At 35.1% G+C, this 22322-nt stretch overlaps 1 protein-coding gene and 2 non-coding genes across 3 annotated transcripts in view; all 3 read right to left on the reverse strand.

Moving 5' to 3' along the window:
* Positions 1–10250, reverse strand: part of LOC127861612 (uncharacterized) — a 39210-nt gene extending 28960 nt beyond the window's left edge. Inside the window, exons 1-6 of the mRNA XM_052400262.1 lie at positions 10009–10250; positions 6196–6280; positions 4231–4428; positions 3200–3330; positions 2526–2634; positions 1312–1469 (exon numbers count right to left, since the gene is read on the reverse strand). Of these exons, the coding sequence (XP_052256222.1) occupies positions 1312–1469; positions 2526–2634; positions 3200–3330; positions 4231–4428; positions 6196–6280; positions 10009–10014 (687 nt within the window). The 5' untranslated portion in view covers positions 10015–10250. The remainder of the gene's footprint in view (positions 1–1311; positions 1470–2525; positions 2635–3199; positions 3331–4230; positions 4429–6195; positions 6281–10008) is intronic.
* A 3698-nt stretch (positions 10251–13948) lies between these two features.
* Positions 13949–14020, reverse strand: Trnac-gca (transfer RNA cysteine (anticodon GCA)). The gene has a single exon. It is a non-coding gene; the product is annotated as a tRNA-Cys (tRNA).
* A 5166-nt stretch (positions 14021–19186) lies between these two features.
* Positions 19187–19258, reverse strand: Trnac-gca (transfer RNA cysteine (anticodon GCA)). The gene has a single exon. It is a non-coding gene; the product is annotated as a tRNA-Cys (tRNA).
* Between the last annotated feature and the right edge of the window lie 3064 nt (positions 19259–22322).

Raw genomic sequence — 22322 nt, forward strand, 5'->3', positions numbered from 1 at the left:
ACTGTTATTTGTTATATTAAATTTATTTTTGAACGTACATACGAATGCCCATATCTTTACAGAACATAAACACAATCTATAATAAATAAGATGTCGTTTTTTTATATAAGTGATGAATAAAACATATGGTACGGTGTATACCAAAAATGTGTAATACTCAATCAAACCAATAACTTAATGTTCAACATTATCAAAATAGTTCATCGACATCAATATTTGTATACAGCATGATAATTCACGTAGTAAGTATAATATGACACTTCTTCTTGAAACTATGATTTGTGGCTGTTAATCCAAATGCTTAATTTACTAAAAGGCCAAGGTCAACGAATCTAAATTAGGCTGATTAATGTTGTTTTTCCCACTGTCAACTCCAAAATAAATGAAGTTAGCTTGGTCTTTTTCCGTTAACATTTTTGTATAACACATGTTAAATGTTGTTATCTTACAAAGACGAACGTTTAAATCGATCAATACATTATTAGAAAACTACTTTTTCTAATTAAAAACGCACGCGACGCAAATGTGCTGAAGTAATCAACTTACAAAAAAATATTTAAGTCCTGTAAACATAATAGAAACCATAACATAAAATATTTCACTTTAAAATAGCTATACATGTGCATTGGCGCCACCTCCTAATCTGAGCGCCACCTCCTTGGCATTGGCTCCATCTCTTTTTGAAAAATACAAATTTATCTATTAGATCGGCTAGAAGCCGATGTTTTTGTTCACGCATTAACTTGCACAGTTTCAAAGCAATCGTTTTATGTAATGAGCTATTTAATTTGCAGGGAATTTGCTCGTCATACAGGCAAAAGACATCGATTTGATTTTACAATTTCTATCATGCCACAACTATAAAGGTCCTCACGTTTCCAAATTGGTTTTGATTGTATGTTTCTGAACATTTTTAGATGAATTCATATTCGCTGAATCGCACTACATTGGCCGATTTTTTAAAATATTGCGAAATGTGTTGAAAAACATATTAAACCTAATCACCCTGTTAAATTATCCGTTAAATTCCTAAACATCCGGGCCTGAGCGCCACCTCGGAAGTTGCATTAGCTCATTTATTAATGCATCTCAAAAAAGAGGTGGCGCGTGTGATTAACGGCCGTGTTTATACGGCATGTGACTTGAGTGGTGTTTTAAGTTTGCAAACTTGTTATTTTTGCCCACAGATCAGCGGGATTTCCAAAGTAAAGCACATTAAGGATAATTGCAAGTAAAAAGAATTTATAAATTATTTAAATGCGCTACTACATCTTTTAAATAATAATATGTGTATTACTAAGCCTTTATCACCTCAAATATTGTGGAGTCATCGGGGATGGAGAATCGAAAATCAATGAAGTCGTAATAGTGCAGGAAACTGTAGGGGCCTCCCGACGTTGCCATGGTACCGTTAGCCACTGCTCGAACCGGGATCTGAGGGATGGCGATAGGGTCACTCCAGTTGCGGGCTGAAATCAATTCACATCAGGTTTTCAACACAGAATATAAGAAATCTCATATTTGGCAAGCATAAAAATTACACAATAGTGACGTACGTACTCCACTCAATTTTGAACCCTACATTCCAACTTCCTCGGCTCGTATTAACATAGCGACTTTGGGGGAAATAAACAGTTTGTTTCTTCTATAGCAAGACTGCTTATGTCGAAAACACGCTTGTTATGGCAATATTGCCTTTTTAACTCTAAATATGACCTTGACCTTTCAGGTAATGAGACGGGTTATACAAAACACACTCAGTCTCCTCATGATATAAATTGATGGTTAGAAATAATAAAAATAAAAAAAAATAAACAAAAAATAACAAAGTAATAAACTACAAAATCACAGCCCGGGAAAGCTGTTTTTGATTAAATTTTTCCTTTCTTGTCTAAGTGTGGCCATGACGTCTGAGGTAGGCTTGATTGTGCTCTAAGGAACTGATGCAAAAATAAGACTTGACACACAAAATTCAGATAAATTATGGGTTTTTTACTTACTTAAAATCACTTAAAATCAATGTATGGTGTTTTTTATTTTATTAAATGTATATTTGAAGAATTTATATGTTCTTAAAATGTAAATACATTAATTCATAATTTAATTAAATCGATAAAACATGTGCACGTGTCAAAATGTTTATTTTTAAATATTAAAATATATATTCTAAAAAAATGACGAAAAACGTATGGGATCGTGTGGATGTGGGCGAGCTATAATCATGAGAAGTAGTAGTCTTACCGAAGAAGTAGTAGTCTTACCGGAGAGAAGTAGTAGTCTTACCTGAGAGGTAGTAGTCTAATCGGAGAAGTAGTAGTCTTACCTGAGAGGTAGTAGTCTAATCGGAGAAAAGTAGTAGTCTTACCGGAGAAGTAGTGGTTATACCAGAGAAGTAGTAGTCTTTCCGGAGAAGTAGAAGTCTAACCGGAGAAGTAGTAGTCTTACCGGAGAAGTAGAAGTCTTACCGGAGAAGTAGTAGTCTTACCGGAGAATTAGTAGTCTTATCGGAAAAATAGTAGTCTTACCGGAGAAGTAGTAGTCTAGGGTGAAGTTCGAGTTGACCTGGGGCCAGTATTGACAGCTCCGCCAGTGGTCCACCAGCACACCCCTCACTGTGGCGGTACCCATGTATTCCTGTGTATTAAGAGTTCCGTTATTATAAAATATAGAATTGAAATGTCAGGTCAGTGTTTGAATCTATCATTTTAGCATATAGCCAAAATTTGGCTTGTAAGCATAAGGTTTAAAAAAAATTAATAAAATGACATTGGATTGTATTTTGTGTGATAAGAAACGTTCTATAACCTCTGCAAAGAGATACAATTAAAATTCTAAAGCTGTATCCCGTTTAAATGATAATATAAGCATTGTAACACAAATAAACATATGTTGTTCCTGCTTATGAGTAAATATTATATTTAAATGTACATCAGCGCACTGAATGAACAATACTGCATCACTGGTAAAAGCCTTGATCTGGGAACACGGGGTTAAATGCATGTGCATGTACGTTAAACGTCGTCACATATTGGACTGTGCAGTGCGCACAGGCTAATTAGAGACGACACTTTTTCCTTTTATTGTATTTTTCTTTTCTTCTTAGCTAAAATCCAATTAAGGTGAGAGTGCCGTCATTTATAAGCCTGTGAGAACTGCACAGGCTGATCTTGGACGACTATACTTATTTAGTTGCACCGACCTCGCCGAAAGTGCTTGCGAAGTGGAGGACCCCGCCGGTACTGAAAACGTGGGGCATGCCAGCTATGGTCCGGTTCCCAAAGAACACATTGTTCGAGTCAGTACTTAACTCCTCTGTGAGACAGGTACCGTCTGCGTGTATAATACGAGTATATGTTATAAATGTGCATTTATCACATGCATTGAGCAAGATAAGTATACATTAATTTTAAAAGCCAGAGTCCTTAATTCTAAATTGTTTCTTGTGTGATCGTAGAGCTCAAGAATATACATAGCATGGTCACACTACTGATAAAAAACACAAAAGTACCAAACCCGAGAACAAAATCATGACATATGGTTCTCATTTTAAGTTTACAAATACCAAACCATTACATTATCAAAATTTGCGCAATATCGTTATGAATAGGTAAAAAAATTCTTAGTCGTCCTTATGTATGGCTATTTAAGAACACGAGCTAAAGCGCTCGAGGTATAATTCCTATTAATTAGAAACCTTTTTTAGCTTGGGACATATTTACTTTTCGACAATTTTTTAATGATCTATCGTATGTGATTTCCTATATTGGTTTAATTCTTTGAAGATATATCTTACAAGTGTTCTTTACTCGCCAAAAATGTATACTTTAATTTTCCGTCTAACCTTTAGTAAGATATTTTATATTTTGCCACGACCCTCGACATGTTTGATAGAAAATGAAACCTTTTTAAATAAATAATTATCACTTAACCCATTTATGCCTAGCGTTTAGAAAAAAAGGCCTTGGCAAACAGGGTAGACCCAGATGAGACGCCGCATGATGTGGCGTCTCATCTGGGTCTGCGCTGTTTGCTTAAAGGAATTTCTGGAAGAAATATTCTAAATATAGAGTTAAATATACTAGATATCCCTAATTTTGGAAATAAATTGATCCAATTTAGAAGGATGGGAGAGTCCACAAGGCATACATGGGTTAAGAAAGATAAATCACCCGCCTTTCTGTATATGTTCATAGTCCGCAACACAATTGAAACAACCACAAAATCACGTACTTCCATAAATATAGAACAGTTGATCGTTTTCGTAATCATAGACGAGCGTGAAGAGAGAGTTGTTCTGCCGCATCTGCAGGGTGGCCTGGTTTCCGGGACCGTCATAGTACTCCGCCCCTGTGATGGTCTGCCCCTTATCCACGAGGTTCACCTCGATCGTCGTCTGGTACTGGTCCGGAAGTTGCGGCAAGTCCGGTCCTGTCGATATAGCGATTTATTTTTGTATAATATGTTTAATTAACCCATTTATTCCTAGCGTCTAGAAAAAGGGCATTGGCAAACAGCGTAGACCCAGATGAGACGCCGCATGATGTGGCGTCTCATCAGGGTATGCGCTGTTTGCTTGAAGGAATTTCTGTAAGAAATATTATAAATATAGAAATAAATATACTAGACATCCCTAATTTTGGAAATAATTTGATCCAATTGTGAAGGATGGGAGAGTCCACTAGGCATATATGGGTTAACGTCCAAATAGTATATTTTGGAGATCAAACAGCATGCCTCCATTGTGTGTGAAGTTTTTCCAAAGTTTGAAATGTTTCATACACGTTCAATTCCAATAACAAAAATGTCACACGGATACATACATGTAAGTGAATGTATTTTTATGTTCTCTGCATATGAAAACTTAGGTGTACCACGAAGTTTCATTTAATAAGTGTGTCGGCTCCGATTATTGTAATTATTGACCGAGAACCAGATGAAACCATAAAAATTTGATTCATATTGACAGCCTTCGCAGCTTTATTCTGTCATATTGTACAAACAGTTGTGTTAGATTTTGTTTGTTTGTTGCTTTTTTGTAAAGGCGCCCTAAAAGCCTACTAACCCGTGAATGATAAATAGTTATGACTTTGGTGTCTTTAAATTGAGGTGTTTTTTGTGTGTTAGAAACTTCATTTTTGCGAATATTACTTCATCTTAACAATTAAAAGCACTACGAGGTACTAGTATGTTAAGGGATTTAAGTTTTAAAATATTAATCAAAATAATTCATTCTAAAAAGGCACCCGTGTATGAAGCAGACATTTTAAAATACATGTACTTCTAACGATACTTTGTTTCAGGATATCGTAGACTGTGTCCTTTTTAAAGCAGATCCGGAAATACAACATTGCCAAGAGGAAAGATGTGAGTTAATTACCATAATTTGATCAGCGTTCTTTCTCATTCAATTATCATTTTATATCAGTTTCGATGGCCCAGACATTACCTATATAGATACCGACATTAGTGTTAATATCACCGAATAGTATTTGTGTATTGAGCGCAAACAGTTGTGTATGTTTCAACTTACCCGATTGACTCTAATATTTTGTGCCGACCACTTTTTAAGTATTTCAAGTTGAGTTATCGCACATTGTTGGTTCATTCGATCATATGAACCGCGTTCTGAGAAAACTGGGCTTAATGCATGTGTGTAAAGTGCCGTCCCAGATAAGCCTGTGCAGTCCGCACAGGCTTATCAGGGACGACACTTTCCGCTTTTATGGTATTTTTAGTTTCAAGGAAGTCGCTCCTTACCGAAAATCAAGTTTAGGCGGAAAGTGTCGTCCCTGATTAGCCTGTGCGGACTGCACAGGCTAATCTGGGATGACACTTTACTCACATGCATTAAGCCCAGTTTTTTCAGAACAAGACTCATATTTACTCTATTTACCTAAAGAACTATAATCAAAAAATTATTTGGACGAGTTCTGCTTTTCCTTTCACGTTCTTATTAATGTGGAAAATAACACGGAAACTAAAAGGAAAACGAATTTGCGCCGACATACCTACTATATATTCTTGTGTGATAGTCATTCATTTGTATTTCACTGTGTTCTGTAAGTTTTAAAAATGATAGCAGCTCTTTATAAGATGTGTCCATTAGGAAAGCTGTGAACAGGTCTATTTAATGCCGTTTGCAAGTAGATACAGGTAATGACAGCCATGCATCGAATGCGTTTTAAAGTGACATACCTGTATTATTAAATCTCGTGCAGTATGGTGTCTGGCACGTGCTGTCGCGAGAACACAACGCGATCAACAAAATGGTGAGGGAAAACTGCAAGACAAGAAGTTGTATTTGTTAAACTGATATAATAAAATATTCATGAATAATCGCAAAGTACAACATTACCGTGATACAAAACATGGAAGTATGTTGAATATACCGTGATATTATGGCAAAAACACAGATGTTCGACGGTGATACACCGCGGTATGATAATGAAAACGCAATGTCATGATGATAAAAACACGCTGATATAATTTCGGAAGTTTAAATTAGCTGTCTATTGTTGAAATTTGATAAACATGTTCGATGGGACTGCTAATGCATGAAATAACAACGCTGTATTTCGAAGTAAATAACACTACGGTGCAATTTAAATCACTTTGTGTGCGATTATGAAGACAAGACTGCATTTAGACGTCGCAGTAAAAAGACCATAGGGGCGATGCGACAGCTAGATGAAACACACTTCTCGCTGGTGATGCGGATACTTGGAAAACGGATGGCACTTCGATAACAGAGAAAAACAAAAGCCATGCGCGAAATATTAGTTTCTCAGTTTTTTTAATGGATATCCTTAATATTGTTTTTTTTCAGACACGGTTCATGGTGATAAAAAGTATATCCTTTTGGATTGTGAAGGACGAATTTTATAGGGGCCTTATCACAGATTTTGGCATGTTTTGAAGTTTGTCATTAAATGCTATATATTGATTACTGTAAACATTAAATTTTAAAAGCTTCAGTTAAAAATAAAAAATAAAATTTAAAAAAGGAAAAAAAAGTCGCCCGCAGCAGGGCTCAAACCAGTGACCACCGGAATCCTGAAGTAAAAACGCATTAGCCAACTGAGCTATCTTGCCACGCATACTTACGACGCGTATTTTATACCTTATATAAGCAATTTTCGTAGTTTCACAAATTTTAACGACAACAACAGAACTCTCCAAATTATTCAATCGTTTCGCGTTGCAACGCTTGATAATTTTTAGGTTTTTAAATCGTCAAAAGATGCATATATTAGACCATGGCAAATGTTCGATAATACTGTTTCGCCACAAATATCATAACTAAACCGAAAATTTGCGAATCGGAAACAACTTTTTTTAATTTTGTCAATTTACCGAACCGTGAAAAGATCCCTTTAAGAAAAAAAAGGTATGTATTTGCAAAAAAAGAGAACATTTCATCGGGAAACAGCATAAACTTGATGATCAATTTTGATAGCTCTAGATAAAATATGAAATGTTGATAGTTCTAAATGAAATCTGAATGAAGATAGAGCATGTTTCAATAGGTGGTATGCATGATGGTGTAGACACTTCGATTTCCGATGAAGGAGACGTCGGATAACGGAGACTTTAAAACTAATTAGGCACCTGATGTCCGTGTTTTATCTTCTACTTAAAATGCGCTTATTTATATTGTTACTATTCTTACCACTTACCAAGGTGTTTGCTATTCCAGTATGTACAATAAGCACTGTGATTTAACCCTTTGCATGCTGGGAAATTTGTCGTCTGATAAAATGTCGTCTGCTGAATTTCTAAAATAAGCATTTTCTTCGATTTTTTTCAAAGAATACTATCAGAATAGCAAACAGTATGGATCCTGATGAGACGCCACGTTTTGTGGCGTCTCATCTGGATCCAAACTGTTTGCAAAGTCCTTTAAAATTCAGCTCCAGCGCTTTAAGGGTTAAATTGTGAAATGGTGTGTGTGTGTTTGAGATTTATTTACAGGTCGTCCAGCGTCTTCGCGACTACAGATGTATCGACCTGCCCCTGTGACCCTTCAGGGGAGAAAATAAGTTCATAGTATACATCAGAGCACGATGGCCAATGAGACCTTAATGTGTCTAGATGCTTTGTTGTTGTTGTTGTTTTGTTGTTGTTGTTTTTTGTGTTTTTTGTGTTTTTTTATGGATTATGTAGAGGTTTGCCTTTTATCGAAATGGTTTTTGCAGTATTCCTTTTATCTCTAGATTAGCATTATCCATATTGGCATTAATGTTTATTCCTTAAAGTTTGTGTGTGGTTTTTGTGCTCTCCGCCCCAAGAGGTGTTAGTGGGGGTTCGAGCGGGATACAGAAGGCGCCCCGATTTTTAAATAGTGAAATGTTGATAGTACTCAATGAAATATGAACGAAGATAGAGCATGGGTTATGTGTTTAGATAGTATGCATGGTGTTGTAGACACTTTGATTCCCGTTAACGGACGCGTCGGATAACGAAGACTTTACAAATCTGGTACTCTGATGTGCTGTAGACCGGCGAGAGTACCGGTGAAGTACCAAGGAAGCAGGCATCAAGACGAATATATATGTAAGCTTCAACGTAACAACCCATATGAAAAATGAATGAAACTTCACTCTAAAAGGGTAAGATTTTAATCCTCAAGATGTGTCTTCATTGAATACTCCTTGGAAAACTAAATCAGGATCATATTCCAAAGGGATGCGAAAAAATGAAACAAATTTTCGGTGAATCGTTTATAATTTACGTCAGTACAAAAATGGTAAAGAATTGCCTGCTTACAATAGCAGTAATCACTAAAGAATTTTGCATTACTGGTGTACTAGCAATTGTGTGTTATATCTGTTAAAAAGTGTTGAGTAATTGTTAAATTGTCATTGAGATGATCGGCTTAAGATGTGTCCATGAAAAGGTGGCATCGGACTAAAAACAGTTGAATTTCCTCAAATACGTCATTAGTCTGCAAAGTTAAAATGTTGTTACATTTATAGACTAATTGAATTTTTAATTCATAAAGTAAACACGTTCTTGAGTAATTTCTAAGCATTTTCTAAGCAATTTTATTTTGTTGAAATTTGTACTAATCATTCACTGCAGGTGATTTCGATGGAATTATATCGTCCTTTTTTTTATAAAATCGACCGTTTTGCCGAGAATTTCTTTCTTCTCAATACGCAGAGATTTACCATTAATCGACCAAGTTCCGTGTTTTTAAACCCAATAAACAAAACATAAATGCAAAAAAGCTGAAGAACTCACATCTCGCGCGTGGCTTTTGTTGTACTCTGTTCAAGTGCCATCCGTTATAAAAGTATCCGCATTACCGGCATACACTTGCAATACGACGATTAACCCATGTATGCCTAGTGGACTCTCCCATCCTTTTAAATTGGATCAGTATATTTCCAAATTTAGGGATATCTAGTATATTTATTTCTATATTTAGAATATTTCTTCCAGAAATATATTTTCGCAAACAGCGCAGACCCTGATGAGACGCCGCATCATGCGGCTTCTCATCTGGGTCTACGCTGTTTGCCAAGGCCTTTTTTTCTAGACGCTAGGCATACATGGATTAAAGCAAACCATGATGGAGACGCAATACTAACAGTAACTGCTTTAAGAAACGCCTTTATAGTATGAGCTCAACCTAATTGTACATGGCTAATTTTATGACTGGAAAGCACATCCTGAGATTAGTTTGGTGCTTGCTCGTCATCGACGGAAAACGAGTTTACTCAAATAAGCTTCTCAATTGACCATGGGGAATCAAGCAAACCATCGTATTTATGAATAATTCACCATACATCTCATCGGTTTATGTGTCAAACTCTGCAGGGAAATGCAACCAATCAATCGTTTTAAAATCAATAAATTAATTTAGACGGTGCTAGCTTCGTAATTTATAACTTTATCCCACGTTATAAATGTAGAGACAACGGAATATATACCGTCGTTTCCGACAATGGCTTAACAGCGAAAAGGTTTTGTATGTGCTAACATACACTCGCAAATCATAAATACCTTCATTTTTGTTCTTTACAGATGAAATCAACTAATGAAAGTCAGATCTTGTTTTACTGGATATTAAGTCCACTGACAGAACTGGCGGCAACAATTAATCCATTCGCAATATTCCGTATGAACTTGTACACGGTTGGTTTATTTTGATATGTTTTGTAATGAGTTGATTAAAGGATTGAAAGGTGACCAATTGGTAAAGAGATAAATGATTATAATTGACTTTTGAATCCCCAGTCAACCCAGGGTAGACATAATACACAGTTGAAATCTCACAACAGTTATCTTATCGTTACATTATTCATTGATAACACATGATAGTTTGTGTCGAAATAGAGGTGCGTAAAATATACATACTTGTTGTACTCTCTGATGTTATCGAGATTTCATGACAATAAAATATAGAAATAAAATTAGGCAACGTGTATTAAAATAATCAATCTATTTCTTTTCCGTGCCTACATAATGTGTCTAGTTAAAATAAATATAATTATAAATTGCATGATATATATAATAATATTGAATTGACTCTTTAAAAGATTTATTCTAAATAATATGTGTCTGTTTAAGAATATTGTTAATGAATATGTGTATCAATTTAATTAGATGTACCTTTATTATGTTGGGTATACGGGTTGGCCTTCGAAGGCATGTTTTATTCTAAGGTCACGATATATTACTTATATAAACTGTTATTTTTTATTTCAACATTAAAAGATCAGTTTCTTCGACTATGATATCTGTTATAACTGTCTTCAGTTTGTCGATGCAGTTGTTCGTTTAAGTTGATAAAATATGGGCAACACCCGGGTTCGAACCGGGGACTTCTTGATCTGCAGTCTAATGCTCTACCATTGAACTTTATTCCTAGGTAAAGGACGTCTGTCTGTCTGTCTGTCTGTCTGTCTGTCTGTCTGTCTGTCTGTCTGTCTGTCTGTCTGTCTGTCTGTCTGTCTGTCTGTCTGTCTGTCTGTCTGTCTGTCTGTCTGTCTGTCTGTCTGTCTGTCTGTCTGTCTGTCTGTCTGTCTGTCTGTCTGTCTGTCTGTCTGTCTGTCTGTCTGTCTGTCTGTCTCTCGGTCGGTCGGTCGTTCGGTCGTTCGGTCTGTCTGTCTGTCTGTCTGTCTGTCTGTCTGTCTGTCTGTCTGTCTGTCTGTCTGTCTGTCTGTCTGTCTGTCTGTCTGTCTGTCTGTCTGTCTGTCTGTCTGTCTGTCTGTCTGTCTGTCGGTCGGTCTGTCGGTCTGTCTGTCGGTCTGTCTGTCGGTCGGTCGGTCTGTCTGTCGGTCTGTCTGCCTGCATGCCTGCGTGCGTGCGTGCGTGCGTGCGCGCGCGCGTATGTATGTATGTATGTATATATGTATCACATGCTATACCCTGTTTCCCATGTAATACAACCATTACATTTTTTTTTTTATTACACATGTATAATCCAACATTGTTAAGCGTTTTCATTGGCTTAGTTTTCGTTTGTTGACCAATCGCATTTTGTTATTTTGCTGAAATGACGTTGCAACGTCAAATGACGTCACGAAATGTAAACAACATTCGGGATTTATCATTATGTTTGCGTAAATATTTATTTAATTTGCTCATTTAAAAGCATGTGGTAAAAAGATCTGACACTCGTTGTCATATCATACCATATTTTATTAAACTCACTCGTCCAGGAAATTCGTTAGTAAGCTCGCCAAATGCTCGCGTACTAACAAAATTCCTGAACTCGTTTAATAAAATATGGTATGATATGACAACTCGTGCCAGATCCAATATATATAACACATGTGTAATACAACATTTTTAAGCGTTTTCATTGGCTTAGTTTTCGTTTATTGACCAATCGCATTTTGTTATTTTGCTGAAATGACTTTGCAACGTCAAATGACGTAACGAAATGTAAACAACATTCGGGATTTATCATTATGTTTGCGTAAATATGTATTTAATTTGCTCATTTAAAAGCATTTGATATAAAAGATCTGACACTCGTTGCCATATCATGCCATATTTTATTAAACTCGTCCAGGAAATTCGTTAGTAAGCTCGCCATAGGCTCGCTTTCTAACAAAATTCCTCAACTCGTTTAATAAAATATCGTACGATATGACAACTCGTGCCAGATCCTTTATGTATGTATGTATATATGTATGTATGTATGTATGTATGTATGTATGTATGTATGTATGTATGTATGTGTGTATGTATGTATGTATGTATGTATGTATGTGTTCTTTCTCTTTGTCTGTCTGTCTGTCTGTCTGTCTGTCTGTCTGTCTGTCTGTCTGTCTGTCTGTCCGTCCGTCCGTCCGTCCGTCTATCTGTCTGTCTGTCACTCTGTCTGTCTGTCACTCTGTCTGTCTCTCTGTCTGTCTCTCTATATTTTATAGCATCATGATTAATAATTTAAACTATTAGCAAAAAACAAGCTCTCAAACCAAATATGCATATTGTTTAATTGTAAGATATATCTGTTAGTCTTAAAACTCCTCGCAAATTACCCAATTTCATCCTATTTGTGTGTGGGAAATTGGCCTGTTTTAAGTTGCTGTCACAATAACTCATTAATGTATTAAATACGACGTTTTTTCTGTACATGTCAAAGCTTAGAATTGACATTGCGCAAAAACACTAAACAAAACTTTAGTAATAATTTAATTTTAAGTATTAATCACCCTTGAAATAAAATATGTACACAAACTTAACAGAAACAAATCATTCAACAATCATATTTCTATATCTCCAACGGTCTCCATGAAGAGTCGTAAATCATGTGAGCGAATTTGTCATCATGTCCGTTGCCCATGACGACGACATCTTCTGATACGGATGGGGCGTCATAACTGTTTGCCATAGGGATATCCCTGCGGAAACTCATGACGTCACTTGTATTTCCCGACTCTGTTGTACAGAAGTTTGTTCGCAGAAATCTGGCGTATTAAGAGATTACTTTATAAAACAGACGTCACTGTTTCTGGACGGGGTTTACAGGACGTGTTTTGCGGTACGTACAGCACTTGCCGTGCCTTCCTTTGGATTAAGTCTGCTGATGTCGAAAAGCGTCTAATGAAGATGATCACTCAAATTATTAATCCGACTGACATCTGTGACATTGTAAGCTGATACGTAGGCAATCACGTCTCGGACACAGTCATTGAACCCGGCTCTTTACGCTGCAGCCTTCGTAGCCATGTGAGCTAAACAGTGTTGTTGTTGTAGCGTTGTCAAGTGAAACCCTGTGAGATTCAGAATATCGGCCTTGTCTGCACGTGTTATGGTGGAGACATCAAATAACACAAAAAATTCATTTCTTATCACAATTACTCAAACGATTAAATCGCAAAACTGAAAGCCTTACATTATGTTTATATTCTGATTATATTAATGTTTTATTTATTTAAATCATATTGAAACTGCATATTACTTACTTTATTTCATACAAAAGAAGTATCCGCTATAAGCATCTTCAGTCGATCGGATTCTAAGCCTCATCTTGACATTTGAACTTGGTTTGTGTGTGTCACGCTGTGTCGACATGGTGATAATCTGTGGCAAGCTATTCTGAATTGCCTGATCAATCATTGAGCTTCATTCAACATGCCAGGACGTACGAGATAACGTGCGTACAAACGGATATACCTTGGGAGAGTCAATTGCTTTATGCCGACAATTGTTAGGGCCATTGAAACTTTAATTGTGACGCGATGTTATAAAACAATATAACAAAAAACTCCGACGACAGAAATATTAATATTAATTAGTAAGTGTAAAAGTAATCAATAGATCTATTATATAATTTGAAAGTACACTTAATTGATATAACACTATTTTAAGCAGAGGAGATCTATAAGTTTCATTTGTTTACATATCAAACACGGAAACAGAACGATGATGTCCGCTATGAGTGTCTTCGGTTTGTCGATAAAGAGGTCCGTTTAAAATGGTAAAAGGAAGGGGACACCCGGGTTTGAACCGGGGACCTCTCGATCTGCAGTCGAATGCTCTACCACTGAGCTATATCCCCATATATGAATAGCGACGTTTGGTACAGATAACATGACAACGGTTTCTTTCATTCTATTAAAATTACTAGTATTGTTAGAATCTTATCAGTTCACACTAAGTGAATGAGTTCATGAATTGTAAGTACGCGATAGTGATGTGTGAATGCTATTTGCTAACGCGTTTACTATCGCATCGAATGTTCAATATTAAAGACATTTCTTGTTAGAACATTAACCCTTCATCAAATAGCCCATTTGTAAAATTGTTAAATTAAGTTGCTTAAAAAATCGTTAATAATGCCGAAAATACTTATCTGTTCTATACACTTAGAATAAAATTCGCATTGCCAATGATGAAAATCAGGACAAACAAAATCACTATAGTAATAATTTATGAATCAACAACGAAAAAAAAATATGTGCAAAAACGTAACAGAGACAAATCATTAAACAGCAAAATGGCTATGCCGCGAACGGTCTCCATAATGAGTCCTTGATCACATGACCAATTTTGTCACCGTTGCCAATGACGACAACATCCGGATGTGTTGCCATAATTGGTGGCTATAGAGACGTGCATGCTAGAATAACATGAGTTGGTAATTATGTCGTAGCGGAAACTCATGGCTTCGCTTGCGTTTTCAGGGTCTGTTGTACACAAGTTTGTTCGAAGATATCCTTTGGTCGAGCTAATCGAAACAATTGGAGAAATCTTTGGTGTATAAAAGGAAGATGGCGTCATAAAACTGACGTCACTGTGTCTGGCTGGAGTTGAAAATAAGTGATTTTCGTTATTTGTACTTGCTTTGTCTTTGTTTGGATTAGATCTTCTTTTCTGTATAAGCGTTTGATAAAGATGATTACGCAAATTATTAGTCGAACTGACGTCTGTGACCTTGCAAGCTGATAAGTAGGTCATGACCTCTCTGACACAGTCCTTGAACCCGGCGCTATACGCTGCAGCTTCCGTAGCCATGGTACATGTAGCTGAACGTTGCTGTTGTTGCAGCGTTGTCAAGTGAGACACTGTGAGCCTTGAGTACACGTGTCATAGGTGCGACTTTAAATGACATCGGCGGTTTAAGAAAATTCCTGTACATAACAACATGATATACAATTTAATCGCAAAATGACAATATTGTTGTTTTCCAAAAATATTTATGATTCATTTATTAAAGTCAGAATTTTTAAGAGCCTATTATTAACTTTAGTGTCCACATAAAAAAAAACATATATATTTATTCAATAGTGTTATTGATTAAATCTAAGTCTAACATATTTAAATCTGTTCGTTGATTGTATCTGCTATGAGCAGCTTCAGTCGGTCGATACTTTTGTTCATTCTCTCCCGTCGCTGTTTCTCCACCAGCGGCTTCCGGATCTTAAACAATAAAACATATGATTGTTGCTATATAAAGAATGGACAATGCGAACCCTCTATAAGACGCATTTATAATTCGCAATCATATAAAAGTTGTATTCATGCACGCAAGTACTTAAATGTATGATACACAAGAATTTTCCGTCTATAAATTCTGATATTTCATTAAATTGTCATACACAGATATAAATAAGCTGTGTGCGATTTAAAAAAAAATACAAAAATACAATGTGAATACATTTTATAGAGAGCAAAATTGGATAATTTTATTAATCCTACAAAAAATGTACCTTTCTAGGGAAGCTCTGGTCGCCGTTATTTGAATTCCTCGCTCCAACCATCTTTGATCGTTGAGCAATATAGCAAAAAATATTATCTTCAGTATGTTTGACTAAGAAAATATCTCGGTAGATGTGGATTAACTTCAGCGCTTTGAACCACTATAGAACATTTATAGTTTGTATCTTTGAGTTTGAATGCAAATATTCTGACGAATAAAACTGCAAACTTGTCTTCAATAGGCACAGTTAACACATGTTAATTATAAGCACGAGTTAATAAGTAGTACATGACACGTCGACATCCGTAATTATCAAGTTGTAATGTATTATGCGACGCACTTACGTAACTAATGAAGTTTTAATTAAGCACTTCTCAATCATTTAATTAAAACGTGATAATGTATAGCCACAAATTGGTCCAAACTCAACAAATTATCAACTCAGATAAATCGTTAATTATAAGGAGTTGTTTAAGTAAAAAAAATAGCGGTTTATTAATATAACATTCGCAATTCTAATTCCTTGCAAGTTCAAGCTTATCTTATAGACAGACAGACAGACAGACAGTTTATTTTGACTTATACAATGTACATCGTCAACAACACATTATGAAAACAGTACAATGTCAATTGTGATAGGTACAAACTTTTACACGTATTTACAAATGATCTGCTTAGCTAACAAAGTAAATTAAATATAAAAACAACAAAGACAGAAAAAAGAAAAAAGAACAAAGAAAAGAGGATGAACATCTAAAGCATTATTGCGTTAATAATAGATGTTCGAACTTTAAGTGATTCTTTAACAAAGAGACATACTTTTATAAGTTCTATTTTATTATTCGATTGCAGTAAACTTAAATATTTATACATAGATGGCCTTTTGTAATAACATGGTTTTATGTATTTTTTTCTAATGTTTCTAAACGCCGGGCAAATGCAAATAAAATGAAATTCATCTTCAATATCGGTCGAATTGCAACACATGCAGTGACGCTGATTTCTAGCGACGTCTCTTGCATAACGATCGGTTTGAATATGCAGTAGATGGGCTGACAATCTTAATCTGGTAAAAAAGTATCTTAAACTTCTTGGTAAAATTTCTAAGTACGACTCATATTCAAAATTGATTTTAAAATTTCGATAAACATCTAACATCGAACTATTATTTAAGGTTCTATACCAGTCCTGTGTGAAGTTATCATAAACTCTCCGTTTAAATTCCTCTACAAATGAGTTAATCTCAATATTAATAGTGTTTATATCATCAAATGCATAACTAAAACCAAAGTCATCAAACATTTTTTTTAACATTAAATGTCCAATTATGACAGCCTTTATGATAATCTGAGACGGCCAAATTATATATGGTTTTAATAATGATATTTTCAGATCTACATATCTTAAACCAATATTTAATTACACGTACATATCTATGTATATACATGGGATATCTACCCAGCTCACCATAAACACAAGCATTACATGTGTTAAGTTTTACCTTGAGTAATCGTTTGCAAAATTTCAAATGGATTCTTTCAAGTTCCTTACTTTTAGTATAGCCCCAGACTTCCGAAGCATAATTTAAAATGGATCCAACAAATGCGTCAAATAATTGACAAAGTATCTTGGGTTTTAAATCGTAGTCATTACATTTAGACAATAAAATATTCATTGCTTTTAAAGCTTTACCCGTTAGGTGTTCCTGATTCAATGTGAAACTCCCAGTATAATTAAAAACAACCCCAAGATAATTAAAATCATTCACAACTTGTATGTCATGGCCATTGTAGGTCCATTTTTCATTTGGCAATAATCCGCCTCTTTTCCGAAATACTGTAATTTTTGTTTTCTCTGTATTTACTTTCAATCCCCATAAATTACAATAATAATATAGATTATCTAAGTGGTTTTGAATTTCATTGGGCGTTTTACCTACAATAGCCATATCATCAGCAAATAACAGTAAAATCAATACAATGTCGTCAATATTCTTAATTATAAATAATATCAATTGAAATTTCAAGGATAACAAGCATGCTGTTCTACACAACTAGAAGTGCATTAAAGACGTGCATTAAACTGTGATGAATAATACAGACACAATTATATTTATAATATAGAATTTTGTGTTACATTTGTTACTGAACGACTCACTGGCGGCATTTTTATTCCGACTATACGAAATGTATCTTTGTGGAAAGCCTAAAGCTCCAGTTTCTATGGTTACTAGATCAATTATTCTGACCCAGACGTCTCCAGTGTTTTACACGAATGTGCAATAGATTTTAGTTTTTACCTGCTATTATATGGATGGGACTTAATGAAACCGTAAATACTTTATTTTGACTTTTAATAGCACATGGACCTATAACAATAAACAAACCAAAATAATAATACATCTTTAAAGGAGCTGTGCTGTGAACATATTTTGCATAGGACCGGTGTACCATTGATCTATGACCTTGTTACAATTTGTAACACAACATCTCAACGCGGTTATCGTGTGTGGCGAGTATTTGGAAACTCTGCTGATTGATAATACAGTTGTGATTCGGACCAGATGTATTTTCATTTCGACCTTTGGTTTAGATTGTGATCTTGACATTACGGGAAAGTTTTGCCAGTGTCACCTGTCTTGACATGGTGATGACTTATTTTATTTTTAATCAAGTAAAATACAATCCAGATAACACTTCATGACGTACGAGCGTACGTGCGTTCGAACGGGTATACGTCCCGAGAGACAAATTAATAACTGTATGCCAACCACAGTTAGGGCCATCTAAGCGTATTTTGACGCGATGTTATAAAATAGTATTTTTAAAAACACTGCGAACACTAATACAGTTATATTAATAAGTAAGTGTAATGATAATAAGGATATTTATTTGAATTTTTTTAAGTAAACGTATGTGTTATAATAAGTCATCAGCATAATAAAAATATAAGTTGTATTTGTTTAAATATTCAAGACGGAAACAGTCTGCTGGTGTCCGTTTGATGGTCTTTAGATTGTCGGGTGTAGTTGCTAGTTTAAGTTAGTAAAAAAAATTCGGGAACGCCTGGGGTCGAGCCAGAGACCTCTCGACTTGCAGTCGAATGCGCAACCACTGTGCTATATTCCATCATAAAGGACGGCAATCGGCAGCGAAAAAGTGTATTTGTGTTAACTCAAACTAAAATATAAACATTTTCAAAACCAGATATTTTTGATTGCGTGGTTTACGCATTTTCGACAACATTTAATGAGGTACGAGATAGCATGCGTTAGAAAGGACGAACGTACGGACAGAAAAGTTAATTACTTATTTCCGAGTACTTCGAGGCACTTTTTGCAGCTAAGTTACAAAACAACATTCAAAACATTTCCATAAAAGAAATAGGCATATTATATATAACGATACATTTTATTGATAAAACAACGTCTTATGACAGCAAACGAAATATATAAGTTTTTTGTTGTTAAAGTACTCATGACAGAAATAGCACAATGGTGTCCGCTTTCATGAGCGTCTTAAAAATAGGGGACACCCGGGTTCGAACCGGGGACCTCTCGATCTGCAGTCGAATGCTCTACCACTGAGCTATATCCCCATATTTTAATTAATACAGTCTGTTTACAGATAAGGTAACAAACGTTGATTTAGGTCTACGTTTTAAAACCTTTTCATTTAACAATTAGTGAATTATTTAAAAAGAATAAGAGCGAGATATTGTTGTGTGAATACTTTTGCGAACGTTGTTACTATCCTTTGTTATTTAAAAAGTTAACGTAGGTTTTTTTTTACAGTGGTTGAATGCTTAAAAAACAAACTAAAAAAAAACTATTTTTGATGAAGTTAGCTGAAGATTTAGCCTCAAAACATTATATATTGAAATACAAATGTAGATGCTTACTTATGGTGCGTATAAATGTCCGCGTATAAGATAATCCTTCACTTTGTGTTTTGGATTTGAAATGATGTTGCTACTCTTGGTTTAACTATGAATGGTTTTATGTAAGAACTTTTGAAATTTGTATCCCATGTTCTATCAAGAGTTGAGACTAGAATGTAATCTTTTGATGCAAGATTAATTTTTTTATTATCATCTATTAACCTTGTTTTCTTTTATATACCACCCTAGTTACAGGTTTTTTCTTTCGTTGGAAAACACATGAAAAAGTGTAATGACGTCACAAAAAGCAACACAGTGACGTAACGCATGAGAAATCTATAAGTTTGATTTACTTAAATATCTAATATCTAACAGTACGATAATGTCTAATATCTAACAGTACGATAATGTATAATATCTAACAGTACGATAATGTCTAATATCTAACAGTACGATAATGTCTAATATCTAACAGTACGATAATGTCCGCTATGAGCGTCTTGAGTTTGTCTATGGAGTGATTCATTTAAGATGGTAAAAGGAAGGAGACTGTCGGGTCCAAACAGGGACCCCTTTACGCTTAAAACCGCTCGCGAAATACCCAGTTGTATCCTCTTGGTTTGTGAAATCGTGGCCTCATTAAATTTGCTGTCACAGGAATGCATTAATGTGTTCAATAAGACGTTTCTTTTCTGTTAAGTTCAAAACTAAGAATAAAAGTCGCATTGACAATTAGCAAAAACAATAAAACACAACCAATTAAATAACGATTTAATTATTGATCACCCTTAAAACAAAATATGTACTATGAGACGACATCTGGTGTTCGCTATCATTAGCGTCTTAAGTTAATCGATGCAGTGGTTCGTTTAAGTTGATAAAAATGGGGACTACCGGGTTCGAACTTACACAAACTTAACAGAAACAAATCATTAAACAGTCAAATTTCTATGTCTCGAATATTCTCCAAAAAGAATCGTATGTCATTTAACCGATTTTGTCATTGTGTCCGTTGCCCATGACGACGACATCTTCTGATCCGCATGAGGCGTCATAACTGTTGGCCATAGAGGCGTCCATTCTGGAATAACATGAGTCGGTACTGCTGTCGTAGCGAAAAATCATTACGTCTCTTGTATTTTTCTACTCTGTTGTGCAGAAGTTTACTTACAGAAATCCGTTTGAGCTATTTGAAACTATTGGATACATCTTTGGCGTAAAAAAAGGAAGAAAACGTCAAAAAATTGACGTCACTGTTTCAGGCTGGAGTTGGAATGAAGTGATTTGCGGTACCAATCTCCACGCTGAGTTGTCGTTCCTTTCTCTCACATACAATTTGATCCAGCGATGCTGGTTCCCGTCAAATCTATTCGCGGAGGTTGTTGCACTCGCAGGTACTTGAAAAAAATGATCCTTATATATATATATATATATACATATATATATATATATATATATATATATATATATATATATATATATATATATATATATAAAATAAAAGAAAAGGTATCCAACGATGATTTCATAGGTGTATTGAATAACACCATGAAACAACATGAAAAATCAAACAATGCACACATATGTCGTTGTTGTTGCCAGCAGGAAACGTCCATCAATGATTAAACACCGTTTATTTGACAAATTATATCCAAAACAGTTAAAAGTTTAACAAATATGACGGAGTGAAATCGGAGTGTATAATTCTCGACGACCAAATCATCAGTTATTTCGGAAGGCTATTTTTGGTCGAATTTTAACAATTAAACAAAAACTTTGATATAAACTCCACGTACGTTTTTCATTGACAAACAGTTTCTTCGTAATATGTCGTTCTTAAGTCCCAGCACGGAGCGTATATTGATCTAGAGTCCGTGGTCCCAGTTGAACGGTAAAAAGTCGGACATTAATAAGAAACAACACTTAGTGTACTTCGCACCATCACGACCACCATTTTAGGCAGAAGCGGTGTTACGGAAAGAAGTCGTGTCATTGGTTGAAAATAAAATTGGTAATCTTGTATTATAATTTACGACTCATTCAACTAATCGACAACAAGATAAAAATGTACCGCTTTCCTACAATAAAATTGATACTGTTTAAACTTAAAATATAATATTTGGTGTATTTTCTACTTTTTCTGAGTATTATTGTTCTGCCGTTACCAATAATTAGTACCATGTTTCAAATAAACAAGAAAATAGCAACATTTGTTTTCGACTAAAGTATACAAAATATATCTTACTGTTGTTAACAGTCTTCAGCTTCAGTTTCTGGGAATTTTTAAGTTCATGTTCTTGCATATATATCTCCATTGTTATTTATGAATGTGTAATCGATTTTAGTTTATACATGTTACCGGTACTTGACATCTTATTACATCGAAAATACTCTCTTCACTTTTTAGATAATACGGACCTGTAAAACTGAACATAATACAAACTGTAACAAGCTGTATTAAGTCCATATTTAGCTTTTCAACTGTGTGCTATTGACTTTTTTTCCTTGCGGCGTGTTTGTAGCATACAATCTCACTGTGGTGATCGTTTGTGGCAAGTATTTAAGATTGGCGGCTTAATAATAAAGTTGTGATTTTGGGCATGTTCTATTGGGTTCTATTACTCGCTAAATGGATATTTTGACATTTGTTCTAAGCCTCATCTTTAGATTTGAACTTGGTTTGCGTGTGTCACGCTGTCTCGACATGGTGATAAAATGTGGCAAGCTATTCTGAATTGTCTGATCAATAAGTGAGCTGCATTCAACATGTGAAGACGTAATG

Source organism: Dreissena polymorpha, chromosome 16 (assembly GCF_020536995.1).
Source record: "Dreissena polymorpha isolate Duluth1 chromosome 16, UMN_Dpol_1.0, whole genome shotgun sequence".
Lineage (NCBI taxonomy): Eukaryota > Metazoa > Mollusca > Bivalvia > Myida > Dreissenidae > Dreissena > Dreissena polymorpha.